Source organism: Pieris napi, chromosome 4 (genome assembly GCF_905475465.1).
Source record: "Pieris napi chromosome 4, ilPieNapi1.2, whole genome shotgun sequence".
NCBI classification, from domain to species: domain Eukaryota; kingdom Metazoa; phylum Arthropoda; class Insecta; order Lepidoptera; family Pieridae; genus Pieris; species Pieris napi.
In genome coordinates, this window is record NC_062237.1 from 3,322,246 (window position 1) to 3,345,065 (window position 22,820).

A 22,820-nucleotide genomic window follows, 5' to 3' on the forward strand; every position below is an offset into this window, starting at 1 on the left:
CTTGCGACGTGAATTACGAAGTTTCTATGTAGACTTTGTTAGGATAGATACGAAGTCCCTACCTACATCTCCTGAAGTTGCTCGCTACAATTTGTTGAGATAACTTAGAAGCTTAATTAAGTATGCAATAGACACGAAAAGTTCTGAACACGGCTTGACGGTGACGTTGAGTTCGGTTATAAAAAGTTTCTCTAACTCCGCATACTGTACTGCATACAGAATTGGAGTAAATTACTTGGTCATTTTGTGAAGTGATTAATATATTTGTCGTTATGTTTAATCAATTGTAATATGAAGAGGAGTGCGACAGCACAAGCGTTTGTCCAAGTTCAATGTTGAATTCCCGGCCAAAGAACGATACAATGGCCGTCGAAACAACAATATTATACTAGAATAATAAGTCCTGAGTACATATTATCTCGTTACAATGTCTCCTTCCAAGAAGAAAGGCACACAATATTGTCAGTCGTAAGAATTTGGAGAAATTGTACTAGTTTGGGAACAAAGAGAGGTTAGACTGATACTGTATCTTGCCTCACAATAGTTTACAAATACGCACAAAACACTCACTATAAATTTATAAATTGAGGACGTAATTCTTAACGAATATAACAAAAAGGTATAAATAAAAATGCGTCTAACATAACCCGAGTAAATCTTAACAATGATTAACGAAAACGTGACGATCGGCCGAGTAAACATATTTTTGATCACCCTCATCAAATTTTATTACACAAAAATTAACTATTTCGAACAGAATCATTGTTTAAAATTAGAGATTTCTAGTATTTGGCTGTTTATCATAGCACAAATTTATTGTATCTTTATGATTACTAGATACAACGAAAAATGGATAAGAATATAAGCTGAAAGAATAAAGCGTCCATAAATGTGTTACTTGTGGTATTTACTACAAAACATTATAATCATTAATCAACTATAGTCGACCCAAAGACAACGCAAGTACATAAAGTATTTTTTACGTAACTTAAATAATTGTTAATGATATTTATTAAATCAGTGGCTACAACCTTTAAAAGTCTGGGCCTTAGATTTCTGTATCTATTTCGTGATTTCGTTCATCTAATAGACAAGACGCCCAAACACACGCCGTCGAAGTTTTGAGTCTAAAGCATGGTTTCCTCACGTTGTTTTCCTATACCGTACGAGCGAGTGTTAAATGCGCATAGATAGAAAGGCTATTGGTGTACAGCCTGGGTTCGAACCTATGACATCAGGAATGAGAGTCGCACGCAAATCCACAAGCAAACAAGATACATTTTATAATAATAAGTGCCTATCATAATATAAACCAACTCCAAAAAACAGTGCTTTTCTTCTGATCTTTAAATTTATATTTCCCTATAATACGAAGACACCTAAACCATTTTACTTTTGTTTTTAAAAGGGTCAATTTTAACTAGCACATCAATTCTTACGGCTCATTTCGACCAACTTGTGTATTGTTTTATAGTGAATCGAATACTTGCTTACTAGTAATTTAAAGAGACACTATCGTTGATTAATTGAACCCAACAAACCACGTTAAATTAAATTTCCCATATAACAAAGTCCGCAATGCAATTGATTGTATGAGACGTTTCACATTGTCCTATTCAAAGCAAGCCACAAATAAGGAATCGTTGAAACGCAGTAGAAATTGGATTTTCTTTGAGCTGAGACGCTTGCAAATTGTACTCATTGCTGGCATAAAAATATTCCTTTAATTTTCTTACATTTTGCTGAAAACTTTATGATTTGATCTCTTGTTAATTTTATTAAACACCAAGTGTAACTGTAAGATTAAGAAGTTTGTAAAATTATTCACGCGCTCATTAATACTAATATAAATTATACGATTTAGACTATTTTAAGTTTCCATACAAACGCTGCTTATAAAAACCTAGTTGCTCCACAGCTTTGCTATTCGCCTTAAATGTTATCAAACAGATCGTTGATTATTGTTCTTTCTCAAGTACCACAGATAATCCTTCTGTGCCGCGGACACCGTTTTGTACATGAGATTCAAAAGATAATCTAGGCGTAAACAATGAATACATAATTTCAGTAATACATTAAAAAAATACAAAATTACGTATCAAAATGCAATACATTGCGCTAAATCTCGTTACTGAATCTTTGCCATAGACAAGTCAGTCGCGTGGCGACAATTTGTCCTGCGAATAGTCCTTTTTTTATGTTACAGGAGGCAGACGGGCAGGAGGCTCATCTGATGTTACATGGGAGTGCCCATGGATACTCGCACTGGCAGAAAGCTCGCAAGCGCGCTGCCGGCCTTTTAAGAATTGGTACGCTCTTTTCTTGAAGGACCTTAAGTCGAATTGGTTCGGAAATACTTCAGTGGGCAGCTGGTTCCACATAGTGGTGGTGCGCGGCAGAAATTGCCTTAAGAATCGCTTAGTTGTGGAACGACGTACGTCAAGGTGATACTTTACACATGCTATATATTGTTTGACTTGACTCGTACGTAGCAACATTTGAAACCTATGGTACATAATGTCACTATAATTATTTAGATTTTTTATTAATCTACTGTTTAAATAAATAAATACATATTAATGCTCTATTACAAATTCCATATACGGTTTTAGTGAAAAGGTAATGTTTATATTAAAATGTTATTTTTGTTACGTTAAGGATATTCATAATATTATCAGGTGGAAATTGTTAAATCGGGGAACCAAATATTGTGATGTTCGCGCCGTAGTACTTCATGAGATAATCAAAGTAAAAATATATAGTCGAAATTTTAAAGCATTTTACTACGTAAAATTTAACTACCCTTACCTGACAATCTCAACAAAAGTAAAATGAAATTTTTAAAGTGGTTTCACAAGCGCAGCTAAATGACATATTTATCGTGGAACGTCAGACGCAATGGGTACTCATGAGACACACTTAAAATGACGCAGAAAAATGCCTTGTTAAATACTAGATGGTATACGGAAGTTTTATTTTAAGCAGAAGGCAATGTTGCCATTTTCTTCTATGTATTATTATTGTTATGTAAGACGACGATGAAAATTTTAATCAATTTAGTGAAAATGAAGTATTTTTTCGTCTTGGTTCTAAGATCAGGATCATCTAGTTTTTGAAGTTATACTTCTTTAGGCGCGTTATGAAAAATTTATGAGAGTGAAATTTTACGATGCGCGCGCACCGTGACACCAAATTATCAGTATGAAGTTGCCCACTAACAAATTCTTTTTAAACCAGCTGGGCGCCGAGCGTGCGCGAGCGAGATGGGAATAATACAATCTACAAGTAAAAAGAAATAGAATATGCGTAAAGAATTTTAAATAACCTTTGTAGTACCTTTTAAACAAATAAAGGAGTTTTAATTATTTTTTCAATGAAATTTAGCAATGCTTTTTCACAAAGACCTATTGTTATTAATTAGTTAAAAGGTTATGAAACATACCTAGTTATTAAATGGAATGAATAATATAATACAATAATAAATAATAATAATTATTATTATTATTAATATTAATTGAATAATATACTAAATATTAAATATTATTACATTATTAACGTTGAATATTTATTATTAATTATTTAAAAAAATAAAGAAAGCCAAAGAAGTATAACTTCTTACGCGCGTACATAAGTACACGCACCCTTTTTTTTTTAATAAGAAAGATAATTAATGCAAACGATTAATAATTGATGGATAATTATTTGCCGCCTGAAATTGTGATTAACAATCGTTTACCGTCAGAGTAGACGCTTTGTGTTAAGCTGCGTATAAATTAAGCGCGGCAGCCGCGCGAGCCAATGTTCGACCAGAGTTGACTTTCATTTGCCGCGCGAGCCAATATGTAGATATAAATTTAGTTGGACGTGACTGCCGCGCGCGGCAGGCGATCCATCACGAACAGACCGCGGCGGATAGTCAGACCAGTTCACTCTTGTAAACCTGCAAGTATGGACGCGCGTGGTCGGGCGGCTGCCGCTTTCATTGTGATTCACCAACTTATTTGTAAAAAAAAAATATTTATTTATTTAATTTTTCAAATGTAAACTGAACTTTATAATGACTCCTTTTCCAGTCTTTGATTATTTAATTGTATGTAATTAATTATTTGCATGCAATCAAAAACCATTTTTAATAATGCCAGAGAAGTATAACTTCTTACGCGCGTACATAAGTACACGCACCCATTTTTTTGTATGTAATTAATATATAATTGTTATATTAGTTACTTTATAAGTTATAGCTTTGTCATCAATATTTAAATCCAACTTTATATATGTACAACTGTATATGTACGCACCCTTTTTTACGTATTCGCCGCGCGAGCCAAATCACCAAAACTATAACCGTCCCAACTGCGCGCGAGCCAACGACTGAAGCTCCTTTGATGCGGTCTCAAAAACCGACACGAGCGGATCGACCCGCGGCACGTTCGAGCGCGGCAATGTTCGAGTCGCCGCGCGCGGCGATCCCGTCTACATAGAGCGCGGCCGCCGCGCGCGCCAATGTTCGATGGTTTGCCGCGCTTAATTTGTACGCAGCTTTAGATACTATGCTGCTCATGGTCTAGAGTTTTTTTCTCAAAGCAAACTTTTCATTCAAGATAATCTTGCCAAAAAACAAGTATAGAAAATCAGTCCAAATGTGCTATAATGTAGCAATTATTATAAATTTAAAAAATATCAACAAGAACATTTTATGTTTACAGGCTATAAAGAGTTTCCCTCAAAAATTAATTTACACAATACTATATATCAAAAACACGTGTTACCTAAAAGGAAAGCTTAATGAACTCATAACGGCTGATTTAATATCAGACATTCAACTACATTAGCGATAAAGGGCGTGTACATTATGTCAATTTGAATATAAAATTGTAACTTTTTGACAACCCTTATACCAGCGCTGGTACTTATCAAACAGCGATTAAAATTTTGGCTTTGTGGAGATCAGAAGGTTGTGACATCAGTTACGGATATTTTAAGACCTGCATATATCGAAATTGCATACAAAATCGGGATCAGAATCTCTATTTATTATTAAGCTGCCGTGACAGCCCTTAGTACAAACTATTCGTATTATCGAACAGTTAACGTAATGAAATAATTAGGAGATTTGCTCTTTGATCCGCCTATGGGCGAATGTAACAAAAGAGGTGCATGAATATATTTCCAATTGCAATATATAAGAAACTATAAGGATCTTGTGTTTAAGCCAGTGATTCCCAAAGTGGTCTATATCGACCCCTAGGGGTCTATGACAACCTGCAAGGGGTCTACGTCAGCGGAAAAAAAATTGGGGGTCCATGAAATGAAAATGGGGGTCCACGATAGTGGATCTCAACACATACACTGATAGTACCTATTTACTTACATCATAATATCTTATAATTATTTATTGAATGCTACGTATATTTTACATAACAGATACAAAATTTTATTTTGAGTAGTTTTAATTTAAATTCAATTAATAAATGTATAAATTAACATTACTTTAAGTTATTAACACTAAACTTCACTACAGTTAGAAATTTACAGAAAATCAATATCAGGTAAGTAGGGGGTCTACCCAACACGGAAAAACATGGCAAGGGGTCTACGACACAAAAAAGTTTGGAGAACTCTGGTTTAATATTAAAGTTTTGACGTTCTAACGTTGTATGGAACATTGATTATTTGCCGCTTAAAGATAATAATATCTGCATCGTTTAAATTTAAAAATTCAGGCATTCACGGAACCTTTTCAACTAATATCCTGTTAGGTGAAAGATTTCCAAAAGCCCTTCCTAAATGAAGGATTTATCGATTGGAACGCTTTATCAATCGTTTAATTTCTTAAACTAATATAGAAAAATACCCATTGGCACTACAGCCTTTTAGATATGGGCCTCAGATTTCTGTATCTGTATCATTTGTTTTTCTAGGCAAGTAATCTGCCTTCTGTGGCTGACACGCCGTCGACTTTTTAATTATAAGACATGCCGGTTTCTTCACGATGGTTTCCTTCGCCATACGAGCCAGTGTAAAATGCGCACATAGAAAGTCCATTGGTGCACAGCCGTGGATCGATACCTTAAGGATGAGAGAGAACCTAGGACAACACTGCTGACAACTTTGAATATATAGAAAGATGCCAATTATACCGTAGTTTTTATACAAATTTTACGATTTTTTCATCTACTAGTCATGAGAAGGCTATATAAAATAAGAGAAGTTTTCACGTCTGATTTTTGGTATGTTTAAGCAAGGACAAACATCGCATTGTAAACTCATCCTTACATGAGATTGAATTTAGTTATTTACAAGCGAATATCATTTGCACTTGTATACGCACAGATTGCGTTATTAATTAACTATTCACAATATGGAAATTTTGTGATAACTTCTATATTGTGCGTACATTTGAATGTTTTGTATGTATTAACGGTAATATGTGTAAAAGCTTTTAATTTAAAAAGCTTTTACACATATTCAGGAAGTATATTCCAGTGCTAAATGCTCTTTTCTATTATTTTTAACTCAAGACTTTCTCTAGATAACAAACTTCTTATATATAAAGTCATCCTAAAGGCCATTTGGACATATGCCTTTCAACTGTGGGGCAGCGCAAGTGATACCAATATTTTTGCAAGAGCAGTTGCAAAGGTACCATGGTACATAACCAACAACGAAGTTCACGAACAACCTAAAATGAGAACTATCAAAGAGGAAATCCGGAGACTGGCAGCTAAATACAAACAGCGGTTAAGCTGTCACCCGAATGAACTTGCTCGCCAACTCACCATTGGACAGTATACGAGTCGACTAAAACGTCACCATATCCTAGAGCTAGAAGACCGGCAGTAGCTCTAGACAGAAGATGAGTAGATGCTTCCAATGGGAAGTCACTCCACATGACAGCACCACAGAAAAAAAAGGCTCATAGCCTTAGGGCTGATTGCAAATAACCGCAGAAAAAAAAAATTAAGAAACAGTCATAAAGGCGCCGTAGTAATATTTAAGACTAATACATAATAAGGATAAGTCATTCAATATTTACTCACTCTTTTCTTTAGTGTATTAACGAGATATATGAGAAGTTATATAAATGTAGGGATGACGAAAAAGCATACATATTATATTAAAACGAGAGAAGTAATAATGAGACTTCTACTAAAAGATGACACCTGACTGTGAAGAATATTAGCTATCAATTTATCCAGATATATTGATGGTGATTAATATTATATATGTATAATTAATAGAATAGACACTGCAAGCGTTTTACATATTTCTTAGACGTATATATGTGAAATAATTTAGTACAAAATAACACAAAATTCCAGCTAAAGGTTTTTCAAATGTATCTTTTCGGTAATATAGATAAAACTGTCCAATTGGGCACCGTTTTTACAACGTAAACACAATTTGGCAGAAAGAGACAAAAAAGTACTTCATGTACTGTACATTATTAATTAAATTTAGTTAATAGAAATATGTCTGAATACGTACCTTATAAGTATTTTGATCCTGGCCGGTAAATTTGCCCAAATATAAAATCGAATCGCTCTGAAACTCTATAATATCTTGTATAGAATCATCGTCAGATTCTTCTTCCAACTCCGTACAGTTTACGTACATTTTTACTTTATTTTTTTCAATTCGAATAAAAACGTCAATCCAATCCATATTTTTGATGTCGTCTGCAAACCGTACTCGCTTTTTTATATCTTGTCCTTCTATGTATATTATTATTGAACTTTCTGAAGCAATATCAAAGTATAGAGCTATGTTGGTGATACCATTTGTCACAATGGAAAAAATGCACCACGATGTATACTGGAAGTCTATTTTAATTATCGCTTGTAAGTTGTAAGGCATTGTAAGCGTTTTCAATGGTGGATCAAAATCTTTAAGAGGCATCGCTATCGTCTCATTCCCCTTAATTTGAATTGCATCGAAGCCATCTCTTCCGGTTACAAGGTCAAAAATATCGGTTGAATTTTTTAGGTCCCTAAAGTTCTTTAGTATGTTGAATTCCTCTGGAATAGAAATGAGTTCATACGTCATTATATTCATTTAAATAACAATATAATCTAATTAATAATAAATTATAGTTCGTGATAAAAATATATTTATTTTATAAAACTCATCTTTATTGTATTACGTATATAATGTATTATTTCCTTTCATAATAAATAATAATATTAAGATTTAATATGTTTTGTTTTTAACTACCTTTTTTACCTTTGTTTCCTTTTGATGTATTTGTTGATTTTTTCTCGCGTGTAGTTTCCCTAACTTTTACTTGAAACTGGCATAAAGTTAATCTTGTTGTTTTTCAAAATAATCAAGGCTTTTCCACATATGTATTCAATCAAGTATGCGACCTCTTTAAATATTGTTTTTTTTAATTTATAGTGCTCAAAAACATTTATTACATATAATTCTATCTAAATATTATAGACACTTACCCAAATAAGAACTCACTGAATTGTTTAGCAAACAGCATATGACCATGTACCTAAAAAACGAAATCGTAATTATATATAAGATATATACATAACTAATATATAAAAATTACTTCTTTAACATTTTATTTTGAAAATACAAATAAAAAAATGGTTATAATTGAAATCGTTATAAAATTGATTTAATCACACTATTTAAACTCAATGCTTATTTTAAACTTCAGTTACCGGGTACGTGAATTTGAACATATGATTTCCATATCCTTAACTGTGTTAAACTTCACAAGTTGTACTAATTTACCTTCGTTAGACATCTTTAGTTATGACTATAATGCACAATTACATTCACATACAGATTATGGGTGTGGCTCGGAAGTTGTAAATACATAAATTGGTACACACAAGCCATTTTCAGGTTGCTAGCAGTCATTTTAAAAAAGCTATCCACCCGATTGCCGACCCTTATGTAATTCTATGGGGTCTTTTCTCATAAGAAGACCTTTTGACACCTCAATAATCATGATTGGTCCAAAAAAAGATCGAAAAACCTCCTTGAATTTTATTTAAAATGTAAGAAAATGTTATTGGCTATCTTCTCAACGCATCTTTCACGTTTAGTCGTATCAATCATGTTTAGTAGAGATTACTGGTTAAAATGCTATAAATGTTCAATAGTTTATAACGATTTTAGTTGAAATTGAGAACGTTAAACAGTAGCAATACTACAAGTCAAACCGCATAAATATCATTAAAAATATTTTTTTATGATTATTTTCTTACAAGTATATTAGTGCGAGTTCCAGCTGCAAGATCACAACGTTTATCCTGCAATCTAAATGTAATTTTTAAATAAGGAAATCTATTTTTGCCCAGGTGTCAGTTTATATGGAAATATCTTTAGTGTTCTAATTTTTAGCTTATCTGTACTTATTTTTCTTACTCGCTCTAGTTGTAATTACAGCTACAAGCTACAATTACACTACAGCTACAACATGTAATTACATGCATGCCCGACAAAAACATTTTTTTTGCAAATTACTTGGTTGCACTGTGCAAGTACAATAGATATATGGACACTTGGTACTCACAAACTTTTCTAAAGTACTAGTCTGTTTCTTCAATATTGGATCACATATTTCCTGGCCCCATAAGGAAAGCGCCTTGAATATGACAGTGTAGATATTTAACACATGTTAAATTAGATATTCATATGAGGTTTGATGAACGCTTCTATCGCGTAATTACCTTAGGTACCTTGATTACATATTATGTACAGGATTTATACGACTTATATAAATTATAAAAAAAACAAAGTCGAGTTAATTACACCACTAAAGATCGGCTGGACCGATGTTAGTTATCTCTTTTTAGGTGGATTCTTTGGGCGGAAAAGTTATCGAATAAAAATAAATTAATTTTACGAATGCAAACAGCATGCGGGGCCATCTGTTGACAAAATGTTGTGTAAGAAAAGGGAGAGAGCGATTGAAACCGATTGAGAGAGAGTGAGAAAGGCGAACTACCTTATAGAAATTCTATTGTTAAAATAAAAATATCGTAAAGAGAATTATTTTATGCAAAATAACTTATTGAAATCTCAAATGACGAATTGTAAATTAAAATGCCAGGTGTTTTTATTATCGAAGAAAGAATTTTTTTTTTAATTTTTATTAATTTTACCCTCCCTCTAAGTCTCGGAAATCTAAAGTTTTATAAATATGAACAAGAATTATAAATTAGTTTGCCAAAGAAGTTTCACTTCTGACATGTGTACTTTGTACGCACGGACTTTTTTAAAAATATAACTGAAGATTATTGTCCTATTATTCCAATAACCAGTAAACGTCACCATATTCCGGTTTTCACTCGTTAAAAAACGAGAAAATTTTCATTTATTATCCACGCGTGGTTTACCACCTACACGTGGTCCTTTTAATGTATGGTTGAATATAGTAAACAATCATTAATCATAATAAAGTTTATTAAAGAAGTAATACGAAAATAAATTGTGTAGATGTAACCTCAAAAATACTTTATACCTTAATAACTCATAGAACAAGCTTCGTTGATATAAAGTTAAACGAATAAAACCTGCTTCGTCGCTAAAATATAGGCTTATTACTAAGTAACGGGTCTTTAATATCACTTACGCCAATCTGGTTCTTGTAATAACATCGTCAACCTGCTTTAAAAAAGGAAATCTTGGGCCGTTTTCATAAAATAGAGTGTAATATAATAAGCTAATTTAGTATTTTGTTGTTTTAAAGAAGCTTTATTTACGTAATAAACATTTTTAATACTTATATTTTCGACCAAATTAAAATATAAAGTAGCGATAAAAACATTCTTACAAACAAAAGACGGTGGAGGGAAGTTGTCCCATTCTAAAGCGACATCTACAAACTACGGTTAGAAATATTTTTTTTATAGAACGGGCAAACGGGCAGGAGGCTCACCTGATGTTAAGTGATACCGCCCATGGACACTCTCAATGCCAGAGGGCTCGCGAGTGCGTTGCCGGCCTTTTAAGAATTGGTAAGCTCTTTTCTTGAAGGACCCTAAGTCGAATTGGTTCGGAAATGCTTCAGTGGCAGCTGGTTCCACATAGTGGTGGTGCGCGGCAAAAACTGCCTTCAAAAACGCTCAGTTGTGAACGGCGGACGTCGAGGTGATACAGGTGGAATCTCGTATTCTGCCTCGAAGTCCGATAATGAAACTCAGCTGCAGGTATTAATCCGTACATCTCTTCTGAACACTCTCCATGGTAAAAGATGCGGTAGAAGATGCAGAGTGATCAAGCCGCTTGGAGAGAGATTGGTCGTTCAATTCGATATCACCGATATTTAAAGAACAATTACGTTAATTAAATTACATATTATGAGAAACATCTCTGTGTCTAATCTTTTGAAGACTAAAAATGTTTTAAATCCGGCTTATCACTCGTTACTGTCGTAGTTTACTACGCCATGAAGTTGGAGAAACCCAATGAAATTATAGTATATCTTTCGTACTATAATCTATACAATACCGGTTTTATATGTACTATTTTCACAATAACACAAAAATACGGAGTAATAATAACCTAAATAAAGATATCTAAAGCTCCTTTGTGTATTCCGAGTGGGCAATTTGTTCATAAAAATGTTTCTTCAAAGGTTTCAAGAGCAGATGAAAATCTATCTTAGGTTGAATCAGGGTTTCGAGCTCAATGAAGGTTAGTTTAGAATAAGAGCTATCGCAATCATAGATTATATGATTTTTACAAAATATAATATATTTAGCTTGCATGGAGTTAAAGAGAGCTAAAGTCTGTTACAGCGCAGGTTTATAATTAAATATTAAAAACCAAAATATATTCCCTACAGTAAATTCAATGTATAGAACAAACAACCGCTCATTCACCTGATAAGAACATGTTAACTTAATTGATGAGAAAAGTGGACTACATACACGTATGCAAAAGCTATATATTATAACAAGCTGATCCGGCAAGCGTCGTTTTGCCATGTATATCATTTATAATAAAAATAGGGGTTGATCGTAGAGGGATGAAAATTAGGGGTTGTATGTATTCTTTAATGCTGTATCATAAAAAAATAAAACAATAAAAATTTATCTAAAAATTTAAAAAAAAATTAGGGGTGGACTACCCTTAACATTTAGGGGGATTAAAAATAGATGTTGTCCGATTCTCAGACATACCCAATATGCACACAAAATTTCATGAGAATCCGAGCCGTTTCGAAGGAGTTTAACCACAAACACCGCGACACGAGAATTTTATATATTAGATTAATAGTATTTAAAAAATTTATACTTATATAATGCGCAAGACAATAATTATAATATATATATATAATAATTATTGTATAGCGCATTTCCGAATTACTTATTTACAACAAAAAATATCTCTTAAAATTTGGGTTATCGCATTAATGATTGGAATTTGGATTAACATAGCATATGTGCAGTTCTCCATAATGTTTTTGTGCATTTTAGTATATTGCCATGAAAACTGAATTGTCATGCTAATGCTGCGACGTCTCCAAGGGCTTTCCCAGCGAAACAATCCAGTATTTTAAAACATCTTTCAACATTTTATTTTAATATATATCGTATAATAGATTTAATAACGTCTGATAATAGAAGATAATATAAAAAATTATCGAATTATATGCAGAAAAATGCAATTTAAATAATGAAGAAACATTAAGATCGGGATAACAATGGAGGCTTTCAAGCTTCGCTGTATTGACTCGCTTTGCTTCTTGAACTGTATATTCAAGAAAAGTAGAATGCTAAGAAATTTATTGTTATTTTATTCATAATATTTCCTTTTCTCTATCAGCCTTTACCTCATAAATATGAGGGATGAAAGACGCAATCAAGGAGAGTGCAAACCAAGAACTTATATGAAATAAGTGTGGAAATAATTACAGAAATGTCATAAATAAAATATTAGATTCCTTATTTTACCAAAAAACAATTGCAATTAATGTGATTAATATATTCCGATTATTTATTAGAACAGTTCTAGCTTAGTACCTAGTTGAGAGTTGGGTACTGACAACAAAGATTGTGCATTACACCATCATCACAAACCAAAAGTTCGATGTGCACCGTACCCATAGGCGGTTTATAATAATTACTAAACTTACTACCTTTTTCTCAGATGTAGTACTTACAAGTAACATTGCTTCGACGTTTTTTGTTAAGAAACTCTAGTTACGTATTTCTCAAATTATAGTCAAAGTAAGAATCGTTTAATATACGTGATATCATGCTTATGTGGATAACGTGGAACTCTCCGCCACTCCTTTTAATCGCCAAGTTTTTTGTTTTACACAATGTTTGTAAGGAGCTGCAACCATTACACCATGTTCCACATGACATCTTAAGTAATCAATAGTTAATTAATCATAATAAAATAAATTTAAAACAAAAACATTTGTCTTCTATCAGCAGGAGGCATGGTGAAATAAGAGCACGCACTTACATTCTCACAAAGAATTCTATCATAATAAAAATGTAGTTAAGGAATCGTTAGCACTATTATCTTTCTTGATCTTCTTCTATTCTTTGATCCATAACTTTGAGTTTAACAAAAATGATAAGCTACATATAAATCGGTAACGAAAAGAGCTTGTTTCGTTTACCTTAAATCGTTTTGACTGTCTTCGGTTAATGAATGAATGGAATTAACGACAAAATGAGCTTACTTTGAATGAATAATTCAACAGCTTTTTGTAAAGTTTAGCTATTCTTATCTCGGGACTTTGAGAGTTGGTCGCTCTAATTGTTAAGTATTTTTAATTGATTTAAGCAAAACGAATGTAGATTTAAATAATTTTTCATTATCGTTGTCTTATTTTGGATGAAAAAATCTTGTCTTGTTTGACGTTTAATTTTATGTTTTTAATTATTTTCTCAAGTTTTGTTTTTAAAAAATTTCACGTTTAATTTTTTACAGGGTCGGATAAATAAAATTAATAGGTTTTCATGCTATGTTTATAATTATACAATGAATTAAACCTCTTTCGTAGAAAAGAAATTAGATTTGACACTTGGCACAAAACCTAGTAATGCTGCATTACTAGGTTTTTCTCTCTATGAACACAATTTCTTTAAAACAATTGATACTCGTACGGTTAATCTTGATATGATGAATTCAATTCAATTCAATTCAAAAATCATTTAATCATATTAAAATATGACATGTCTGTAATGAAATACATATAAATGCTTCTGTTTTTACATTTAGTGCCAGTTCCAAGTGCCATGATTGATATGATTGAAAAAAATACGTTGTGTCGGCCGTTCGCTTACTTGTGCATAAATAAAGATGATCAATAAGCAATGGAAAAACCCATGAGGGGTTGAAGGGCCACTGGATTAGTATTTTATTACACTTACATCGATTTATTTTTTTAAAAGTTTCATGATTTATAAAGTCAATTTTGCATGATAAAAATATCAGCAGTAAATTGGGAGCATACAGAATCTTTGGAATAACGCCAAGCAAGACGCGTTCAGTGACAAATGCACTTTACGATTGTGTCATTTGTGAAAACGTTCGCAATTTTAATTTTGCACGAGAAGAACTTATGTTACTTTTGTATTTTATACTCGTTATTGTTTAATAATCATGTTCTCCCGGCCGACTCAATACTAACACTGGCTACGGCCACGGCAGCTTACCTCAATTAAGACTGGCACGCAGAAGTGTGAAAACTCTTCATTCTCTGTTTTTATTTATTATTTATACAAAACTAGACAGACGTTTGGCAATCCCACCTGATGTAAGTGAGAGGAAGATGCCTATTTAACCGCCGCTTGAATGACGATTTAACTGTCATACTTCGAGAGGACATGACCAGAGTATGATGACAGCTTTTCAAGCCCATAGGACAAGGGTATCCAAATACTAGTTACTAATGAAAATTTGAGTTATGTACAACTGTATAACACATATATACTTGGGGTCAGATGAGAGACTAATGTAAAGCTTGTGTTCTGTAGAACGATTCGTTGACCGTTAGCCGGTTTAAAAAAAAATATATATGCAGTGTACTGCATACTGTGTATATCTTGATACGTTCTTCGATTCAGTACGCTTGTCTTTCAGTACAAATAAACTTCCTTACATGCACGAACACTCACAAAACAGTAGAAGGACAATTATTTGATGTAGTATCAGCTTAGCAGAGCACTGTTAGATAAGCGTGCGAATACTGAGGTTGTGCCTTTGTTGGCTGTGTACCTATAACTTAAATATACGCGTATATGAATTAACTTCGAACATTCGAAGGAGACCCAACAATCTACCTATAAAAAATGGTTAATGAAACAGATATAAAAATGCGAGGTCAATATCAACTGCCAACTAACAAGTGCCAAGCGCCACAGGATGCATATTTGTAATACCAAGTGAGTTAGGCGTGACTAATATAACAATATACATTTTATAAGGGATTAAACACATACTTTTATTTTTATCTTTAAATAAATAAACGTTCCTTATTATGACATTATCTAATCTTACACATTGTAATTGTGTACTTAAAATGAATAAAGAGATTTTTTTTTATTATTTTTTTAAACAGTATTAATCATTAAAATATTGAACTCATATAAATTTAGATGTCATTTGGTAAGTGTTTGTATCTAGTATATTTGTATGTAGATTATCTGATCAGACTCAATTTATTATTTAATTTAAATTAAATTAAGAATTTGCTATCCGGATAACAAGAAGTAACTCAGTGATATTTTTTGTTACGGGACGAACTTATTAGGAACATATAACTGATACCGTCTACCCCATACCATACAAGGGTGTTTCGATTCAAAATAGATTATTAGAGCTCCGTATTCTTGAGACCGAATCTAGGTCAGCTTAGAAAGTGTCATTGGGATGTCGGGAAATCTCCAAAGAGAGCGTGTCAACATTTACGACACTCGGCCTCCGAAGAGTGCCATCACTTTTAACCTCCTTATTGCATTGAAATAAGGTTCATTCTAGACGACATTGAAATTTGGCACAGAATGATAGACTGCAAGATTGATAGTACGGTGAATGAACTTGGCAAATATACTGAATTTAGCTGATAAGCAAAATGGCAGGTAAATTTAAGTCATATTATGCAACTTAAACCTTATATTCGCTAAATCTTAATGTAAAGTGTGAAGTGGGTTAATCTTATTTTCATTTGGTAAAACTATCGAAGATTGACATTTATTGTGAAAACCTAAACAATTCTATATTCAAATGTTATTTCACAATTGTACAACGACGATTTTTAGGATATTGATGCACAATTTCTTTTAATAATACATAATAAGCTACATACCGCGATACATCCTTGATTAACCTTATTTAGACGAAAATAGGCACACAATTTTCTTAGGGACAAGGGAACACAGATTATGTTACATACACTTTGCATTACAAATACAAAAAGTTTACACCACGCACGAAACACTTGCGAAGTAATTTATCATTGAATTCATATTTAAAAATTAAAACAAACATTTTTAAGTAGCGAAACAATCACAAGTGCTAGACGCACAACAAAGCAAACGAAGCGATACAACAAAGCAAAGAATGCGAAATCAAACATCAACCGAAATTAATAAAAATATAATACGATTGATTACAAAAAACACCTTACTGCATATATTATCAATGTTGCAATTTTAGTTACTGTTGTACCTGAACAAACCAAGGCTGCACATTTTGCTCACTCACGCTTTCCTAGTTTGGTAAGCGTGGCAATTACCTAAATCGTCAGACTTACGCCCCGAGAGTATAGACAGACGCAGGTACCATCGGTATTATAAGCATAGTATTTCAATGCATACTATTTAATATGTAATCATCATTTTTTTTTACGTGAGTGGTAATTATAGAGTGAAAATAATATCGTCTATTATTTAAAGCATCCCGTTGACACAGGAATCGTAAATCAATCTTTTTGAAATTTTAAACTAAAATACTAATCATCTACATATTATATTCACAGAGATTTAGTTTGTTTGTTTTGTTTTAATTTTTCATTATTATTTAATAAATTTGTTTTAATAATAATTTACGTTATTTTTATTACGTAAAATAACTTCGACTTTTTAAATTTATTGACTCTTATACATATCTTTTGTGGTTTTTCTTGGCAACGCGCCTATTTCTGACGAATCCATAATGCAATATATATAAATTGGGAGTCATAGGTATGAATTGACATGGAAACTTCTTCACGGCGGTAGTCTTTAATCTCTGACATCACGGGTCGGTGACCTCTTGATAGCGTTTATCTATATCTATCCTATTAATTTCTGTAATGTCTTGTAAATTGTTGTAATAGCACTTAATCACATTAACAAGGTATTCTCAAACATAATTATTTGAAAAGCGAAAAAATATATAATTGGTACCTACTTATAGAAACTGTTTACAAGACCAGCGGATCTAGTTTGTGACTCGTCCTAATGACTCCACTGCAGCAAGCAATTTTCTCTAAGAATAATAATATTAGGAGCGAAAAATAGCTATAGCCATTGTTTAAATTGTACCTTTGGCTTAATAGTGTTTTGGGTTTTGCTAGAATATACGCAGTAGTACTGTACATGAAAGATAAAAAAAATGTGATAATATTACTGTCTCAATTATTGAGATCGGTTTAAAGATGGATAAGCCGTGGAATGGAATAATTATGTCTATTTAATGAACATACAGCTTTAAAACTTATTTAATTTACGAGAATTGGAAATATCATATATTTTAATTCTTAAAAGGTCAGCAACGCACTTACGAGCCTTCTGGCAATGTGAATATGTGTAAATCGGCGGTATTACTTAACATCAGGTGAGCCTCCTGCCCATTTGCCTGCTATTACATAAAAAATGCAAATATTTGTCACGAAAATTAATAAATATAAAAGGTTTTTTTTTAAAGAAACCAACAAGCCTACGGGACTCCCAAAAAGGGCAGTCATCGTAGCCCATGGACACCCATTTTAGTGGGTGCGCTGCCGGCCTTTGAGGCCTCTTTTTTAAACATTGGTCTTCTATCAGCAGGAGGCATGGTGAAATAGGAGCACGCACTTACATTTACACAAAGATACATACTATTATAATATTATTGTAGTTAAGGAATCGTTAGCACTATTATCTTTCTTGATCTTCTTCTTCTATTCTTTGATCCATAACTTTAAGTTTAACAAAAATGATAAGCTGCAGATAAATCGGTAACGAAAAGATCTTGTTTCGTTTACCTTAAATCGTTTTGACTGTCTTCGGTTAATGAATGAATGGAATTAACGACAAAATGAGCTTACTTTGAATGAATAATTCAACAGCTTTTTGTAAAGTTTAGCTATTCTTATCTCGGGACTTTGAGAGTTGGTCGCTCTAATTGTTAAGTATTTTTAATTGATTTAAGCAAAACGAATGAAGATTTAAATAATTTTTCATTATCGTTGTCTTATTTTGGATGAAAAAATCTTGTCTTTTTTGACGTTTAATTTTATGTTTTTAATTATTTTCTCTAAGTTTTGTTTTTAAAAAAATTTCTATTTTATTTTTTTACAGGGTTGAATAAATAAAATATTTTTTTTTATAGAACAGGAGGCAAACGGGCAGGAAGCTCACCTGATGTTAAGTGATACCGCCACCCATGGACACTCTCAATGCCAGAGGGCTCGCGAGTGCGTTGCCGGCCTTTCAAGAATTGGTAATAGGTGGAATAGTTTTTAATGCTATGTTTATAATTATACAATGAATAAAACCTCTATCATAGAAAATAAATTAGATTGGACACTGGCTGCATTAATAGGTTTTTCTCTCCATGAACACACGAATGACGAATCCATAATGCAATATATATAAATTGGGAGTCATAGGTATGAATTGACATGGAAACTTCTTCACGGCGGTAGTCTTTAATCTCTGACATCACGGGTCGGTGACCTCTTGATAGCGTTTATCTATATCTATCCTATTAATTTCTGTAATGTCTTGTAAATTGTTGTATGACACTTAATCACATTAACAAGGTATTCTCAAACATAATTATTTGAAAAGCGAAAAAATATATAATTGGTACCTACTTATAGAAACTGTTTACAAGACCAGCGGATCTAGTTTGTGACTCGTCCTAATGACTCCACTGCAGCAAGCAATTTTCTCTAAGAATAATAATATTAGGAGCGAAAAATAGCTATAGCCATTGTTTAAATTGTACCTTTGGCTTAATAGTGTTTTGGGTTTTGCTAGAATATACGCAGTAGTACTGTACATGAAAGATAAAAAAAATGTGATAATATTACTGTCTCAATTATTGAGATCGGTTTAAAGATGGATAAGCCGTGGAATGGAATAATTATGTCTATTTAATGAACATACAGCTTTAAAACTTATTTAATTTACGAGAATTGTAAATATCATATATTTTAATTCTTAAAAGGTCAGCAACGCACTTACGAGCCTTCTGGCAATGTGAATATGTGTAAATCGGCGGTATTACTTAACATCAGGTGAGCCTCCTGCCCATTTGCCTGCTATTACATAAAAAATGCAAATATTTGTCACGAAAATTAATAAATATAAAAGGTTTTTTTTTAAAGAAACCAACAAGCCTACGGGACTCCCAAAAAGGGCAGTCATCGTAGCCCATGGACACCCATTTTAGTGGGTGCGCTGCCGGCCTTTGAGGCCTCTTTTTTAAACCAAAGGAGGTCGTACCTCCAATTGATAGACCCCTGCCGGGAGTCGACCCGACAATTCGATAGTTCGCAAAAAAGTCTTGTGAAGCGAACTGGGGAAGACTTCCAGCAATCAAGGTTATGTGGATGAAAGTTTATATCGCGTAGATTGCGAACAATTAATCAATCCATATTAATCATAATAATCAGTGACGCTACAACCTCTTTAAGTCTTGGCCTCAGATTTCTGAATCTGTTTCATGATCATTTTTTTAAATCTAATAGGCAAGTAGGTGATCAGCCTCAGTCAGCTGCCAGTGCCTGACACACGCCATCGTCTTTTTGGATAAGACATTCACCGTTCGAGCAAATTTTAATGCGCACATAGAAAGAACGTCCATTGGTGCACAGCCGGGGATCGAACCTACGACCTCAGGTATGAGAGTCGCACGCTGAAGCCACTAAACCAACACTGCTCCTCGATCAATCCATATTACAGTCTACTAATAAATGTTGGCAAAGTTAAAAACTTTAACTCAAGACGTGCAGTACTTATGAACATGGTATTTGTCATACAGGTCATACTTAGCAGTAATACTCGACGATGAATCTTAGCAGTATCGTGGTATAAAATGTAATAGAAAAGTACAGTCGTGGGAAACAGTCACAGAATATCTATAAACAGACAACATTACATCCGTTGTTTATCGATTCGTCCAGTTAATGCTAATTTTATGTTAATAGAGACGGGTCAACTATTTACATTTGTAACTCGTGATGTACATGTCATCATGAACAGTTACCTGCATATGTATTTTGGTATCTCATGACACCTGGGTTTTATAATACAGTGTACACTCTTTAATACATGATTCGATATAACGAAAACTCTCTATAACGTAAAAACGTCTTAAATTTGATTAACTCAACAGCCCATACATAAATTCCACCTTCCCTATAACGAATAAAAATGGTCGGTCCCTTGAAATTCGTTATAAAGAGGTTACACTGTATTTGAAAATGAATCAAATGAATCAATGACGTTACAATCTTTTTAGGTCAGGGCCTCAGATTTCTGTATCTGTTTCATGATTATTTGTTTATCTAATAGGAAAGTAGGTGATCCTTCTGTGACGCACGGCCTTGACTTTTTTGGGTCTAAGGCAAGCTGTTTTCCTTCACCGTTCGAGCGAATGTTAAATGCGCACATAGAAAGAAAGTCCATTGGTGCACAGCCGGGGATCGAACCTACGTCTACAGAGATGAACGTCGCACACTGAAGCCACCAGGCTACACTGCTCTTATTCCTGTTTAGTCGTTATTAAAAATTTAGGTAAATTCCTTTGGGACAGGAAGGACAATTATATGTTTAATTGTCCTTCAATTAAAACGTCAAGGAAAAACCTATAGATCTGTAATTTTTTCAGCATTTTTATTTATTAATTTTGATGTGTGTAAACTTCATTAAACGCTATGTTGCTATGCGCAAAACTCGAAGACGGCTAGATCAATTAGTCATTTATTTATTTATTCCTTGAACTATGAGGTTTTTATAGAGAGGAAAATTAGAAAAAAATATGGGAGAACCTAAACCAGTTTTCTCTTTCCTTGGCTAAGTAAAAAAATCATACGCCGAGGAAACAAAATTTGCGGGGGCGATGTTTCGTAATATTGAAACGTATCCATAGTACCCAAATTACCACCGTTGGATAATTAATAAACAAGAATTACTTGGTATGTAACTGTATAAGAAATGGTAAAAACCCTATTGCCTATTGATTGGAATATATTTACGTTAAAACCACACGAGTGACGCCCTTGATGAAATATGTTTTCTAGTCAGCAAACCGCCGATGTACTAGGAATAAATAAAATGATATGACATCATTGTTTATGCCACAGTTCATACTAAGCGTATCTTTCATTCATTAAACCGCTCATTAACGGAATGATAATAAATGACAGACAAGCGATCCGCCCTTGCACATTTTAAAGCTAACGATTTATCATCCATTCCAATATATTTTATTTTTATTATGAACTGAAGTATAAGAATACAGATATTTGACTATTAGAACAACTTGTTTATTTTTAATTCATACAAAAGCAATAGGTACTAGTTATAGTTTATGAATAAGGCGGTTTGAATTAAGAATTATAAAGCTGTTCCTGGGAAGTGATAATGAAAAACAAAAGACGGACGCGTATCACTTGATTGTGATTGCTCAACAGCCATAAAAGTCTCACTCGCGGCATCAGTTTTTGTTTAATTCTACGTTCAAACTACGCTTAATAAACTCAACTCAAATAGTAATTGAATCGTTTAACATTCCTATGTCACTTTAAACAAACCAGTGACAAAATATTCTAAAAAATATGTAATTTTTATCGTTATTCATACAGTATATTTTCAAAATCGTTTATCGGTAATACAGATTTTAAAAGCGTTCAATTGTATTGATTCACGTTGGAGAATAAACAGATGATAAAATTTGCAGCAAAGTGAATGTGGAATATTAATTTAACTTCATTCAAAGCGATTGATAACTTTATCAAAGGGACTTCCCTTTAATTATTAAAACAGATCCTGATTACATATCTACACTAATATTATAAAGAGGAAAACTTTGTTTGTTTGTTTGATTGTAATGAATAGGCTCATAAACTACTGGACCGATTTTAAAAATTCTTTCACCATTCGAAAGCTACATTATCCACGAGTAATATAGGCTATATTTAATTTTGAACAAAAATAGGGTTCCGTAAGATATTAGGGTTTTTCGGACACAAGGTGTAAAAAATCAACGAAAAAAGTTACTTATTTTGCGTAGGGTACGCACGCCTAAACTATTAATGATAGAACCATAAAATGTTCTAAGCAATTGTAGATCTTATAAATATCTACAAAAAAGTCCGCGACACACTATACCTATCTATGTCGAGTGAGGCACAATAACCATAAATGATATAATGACATGGCAAAACGGCGTTTGCCGGATCAGCTAGTATATTATAAAGAAAGAATTTTGTTCATTTGTTTTCTAAGGAGCGTCTAGTTTAATCGAAAGATTATTTTGTACTGCATAGTAAATTTATTGAGGAAAGCACGGGGCAGTAGTTTCTATATTACATATAAATTTTTCCTTTACAATAAGAACAAGTTTTCATTCTGCTT

The 22,820-nt window shown here is 32.9% G+C and overlaps 1 protein-coding gene across 2 annotated transcripts in view; it reads right to left on the minus strand.

Moving 5' to 3' along the window:
- Positions 1 to 22,820, minus strand: part of LOC125048611 (collagen alpha-1(IX) chain-like) — an 89,850-nt gene that overhangs the window by 48,526 nt on the left and 18,504 nt on the right. For both annotated transcript variants that reach the window (XM_047647362.1, XM_047647361.1), the window contains exons 2-3: positions 8,451 to 8,500; positions 7,489 to 8,018 (exon numbers count right to left, since the gene is read on the minus strand). In XM_047647362.1, coding sequence (XP_047503318.1) covers positions 7,489 to 8,018; positions 8,451 to 8,500 — 580 coding nt within the window. The remainder of the gene's footprint in view (positions 1 to 7,488; positions 8,019 to 8,450; positions 8,501 to 22,820) is intronic.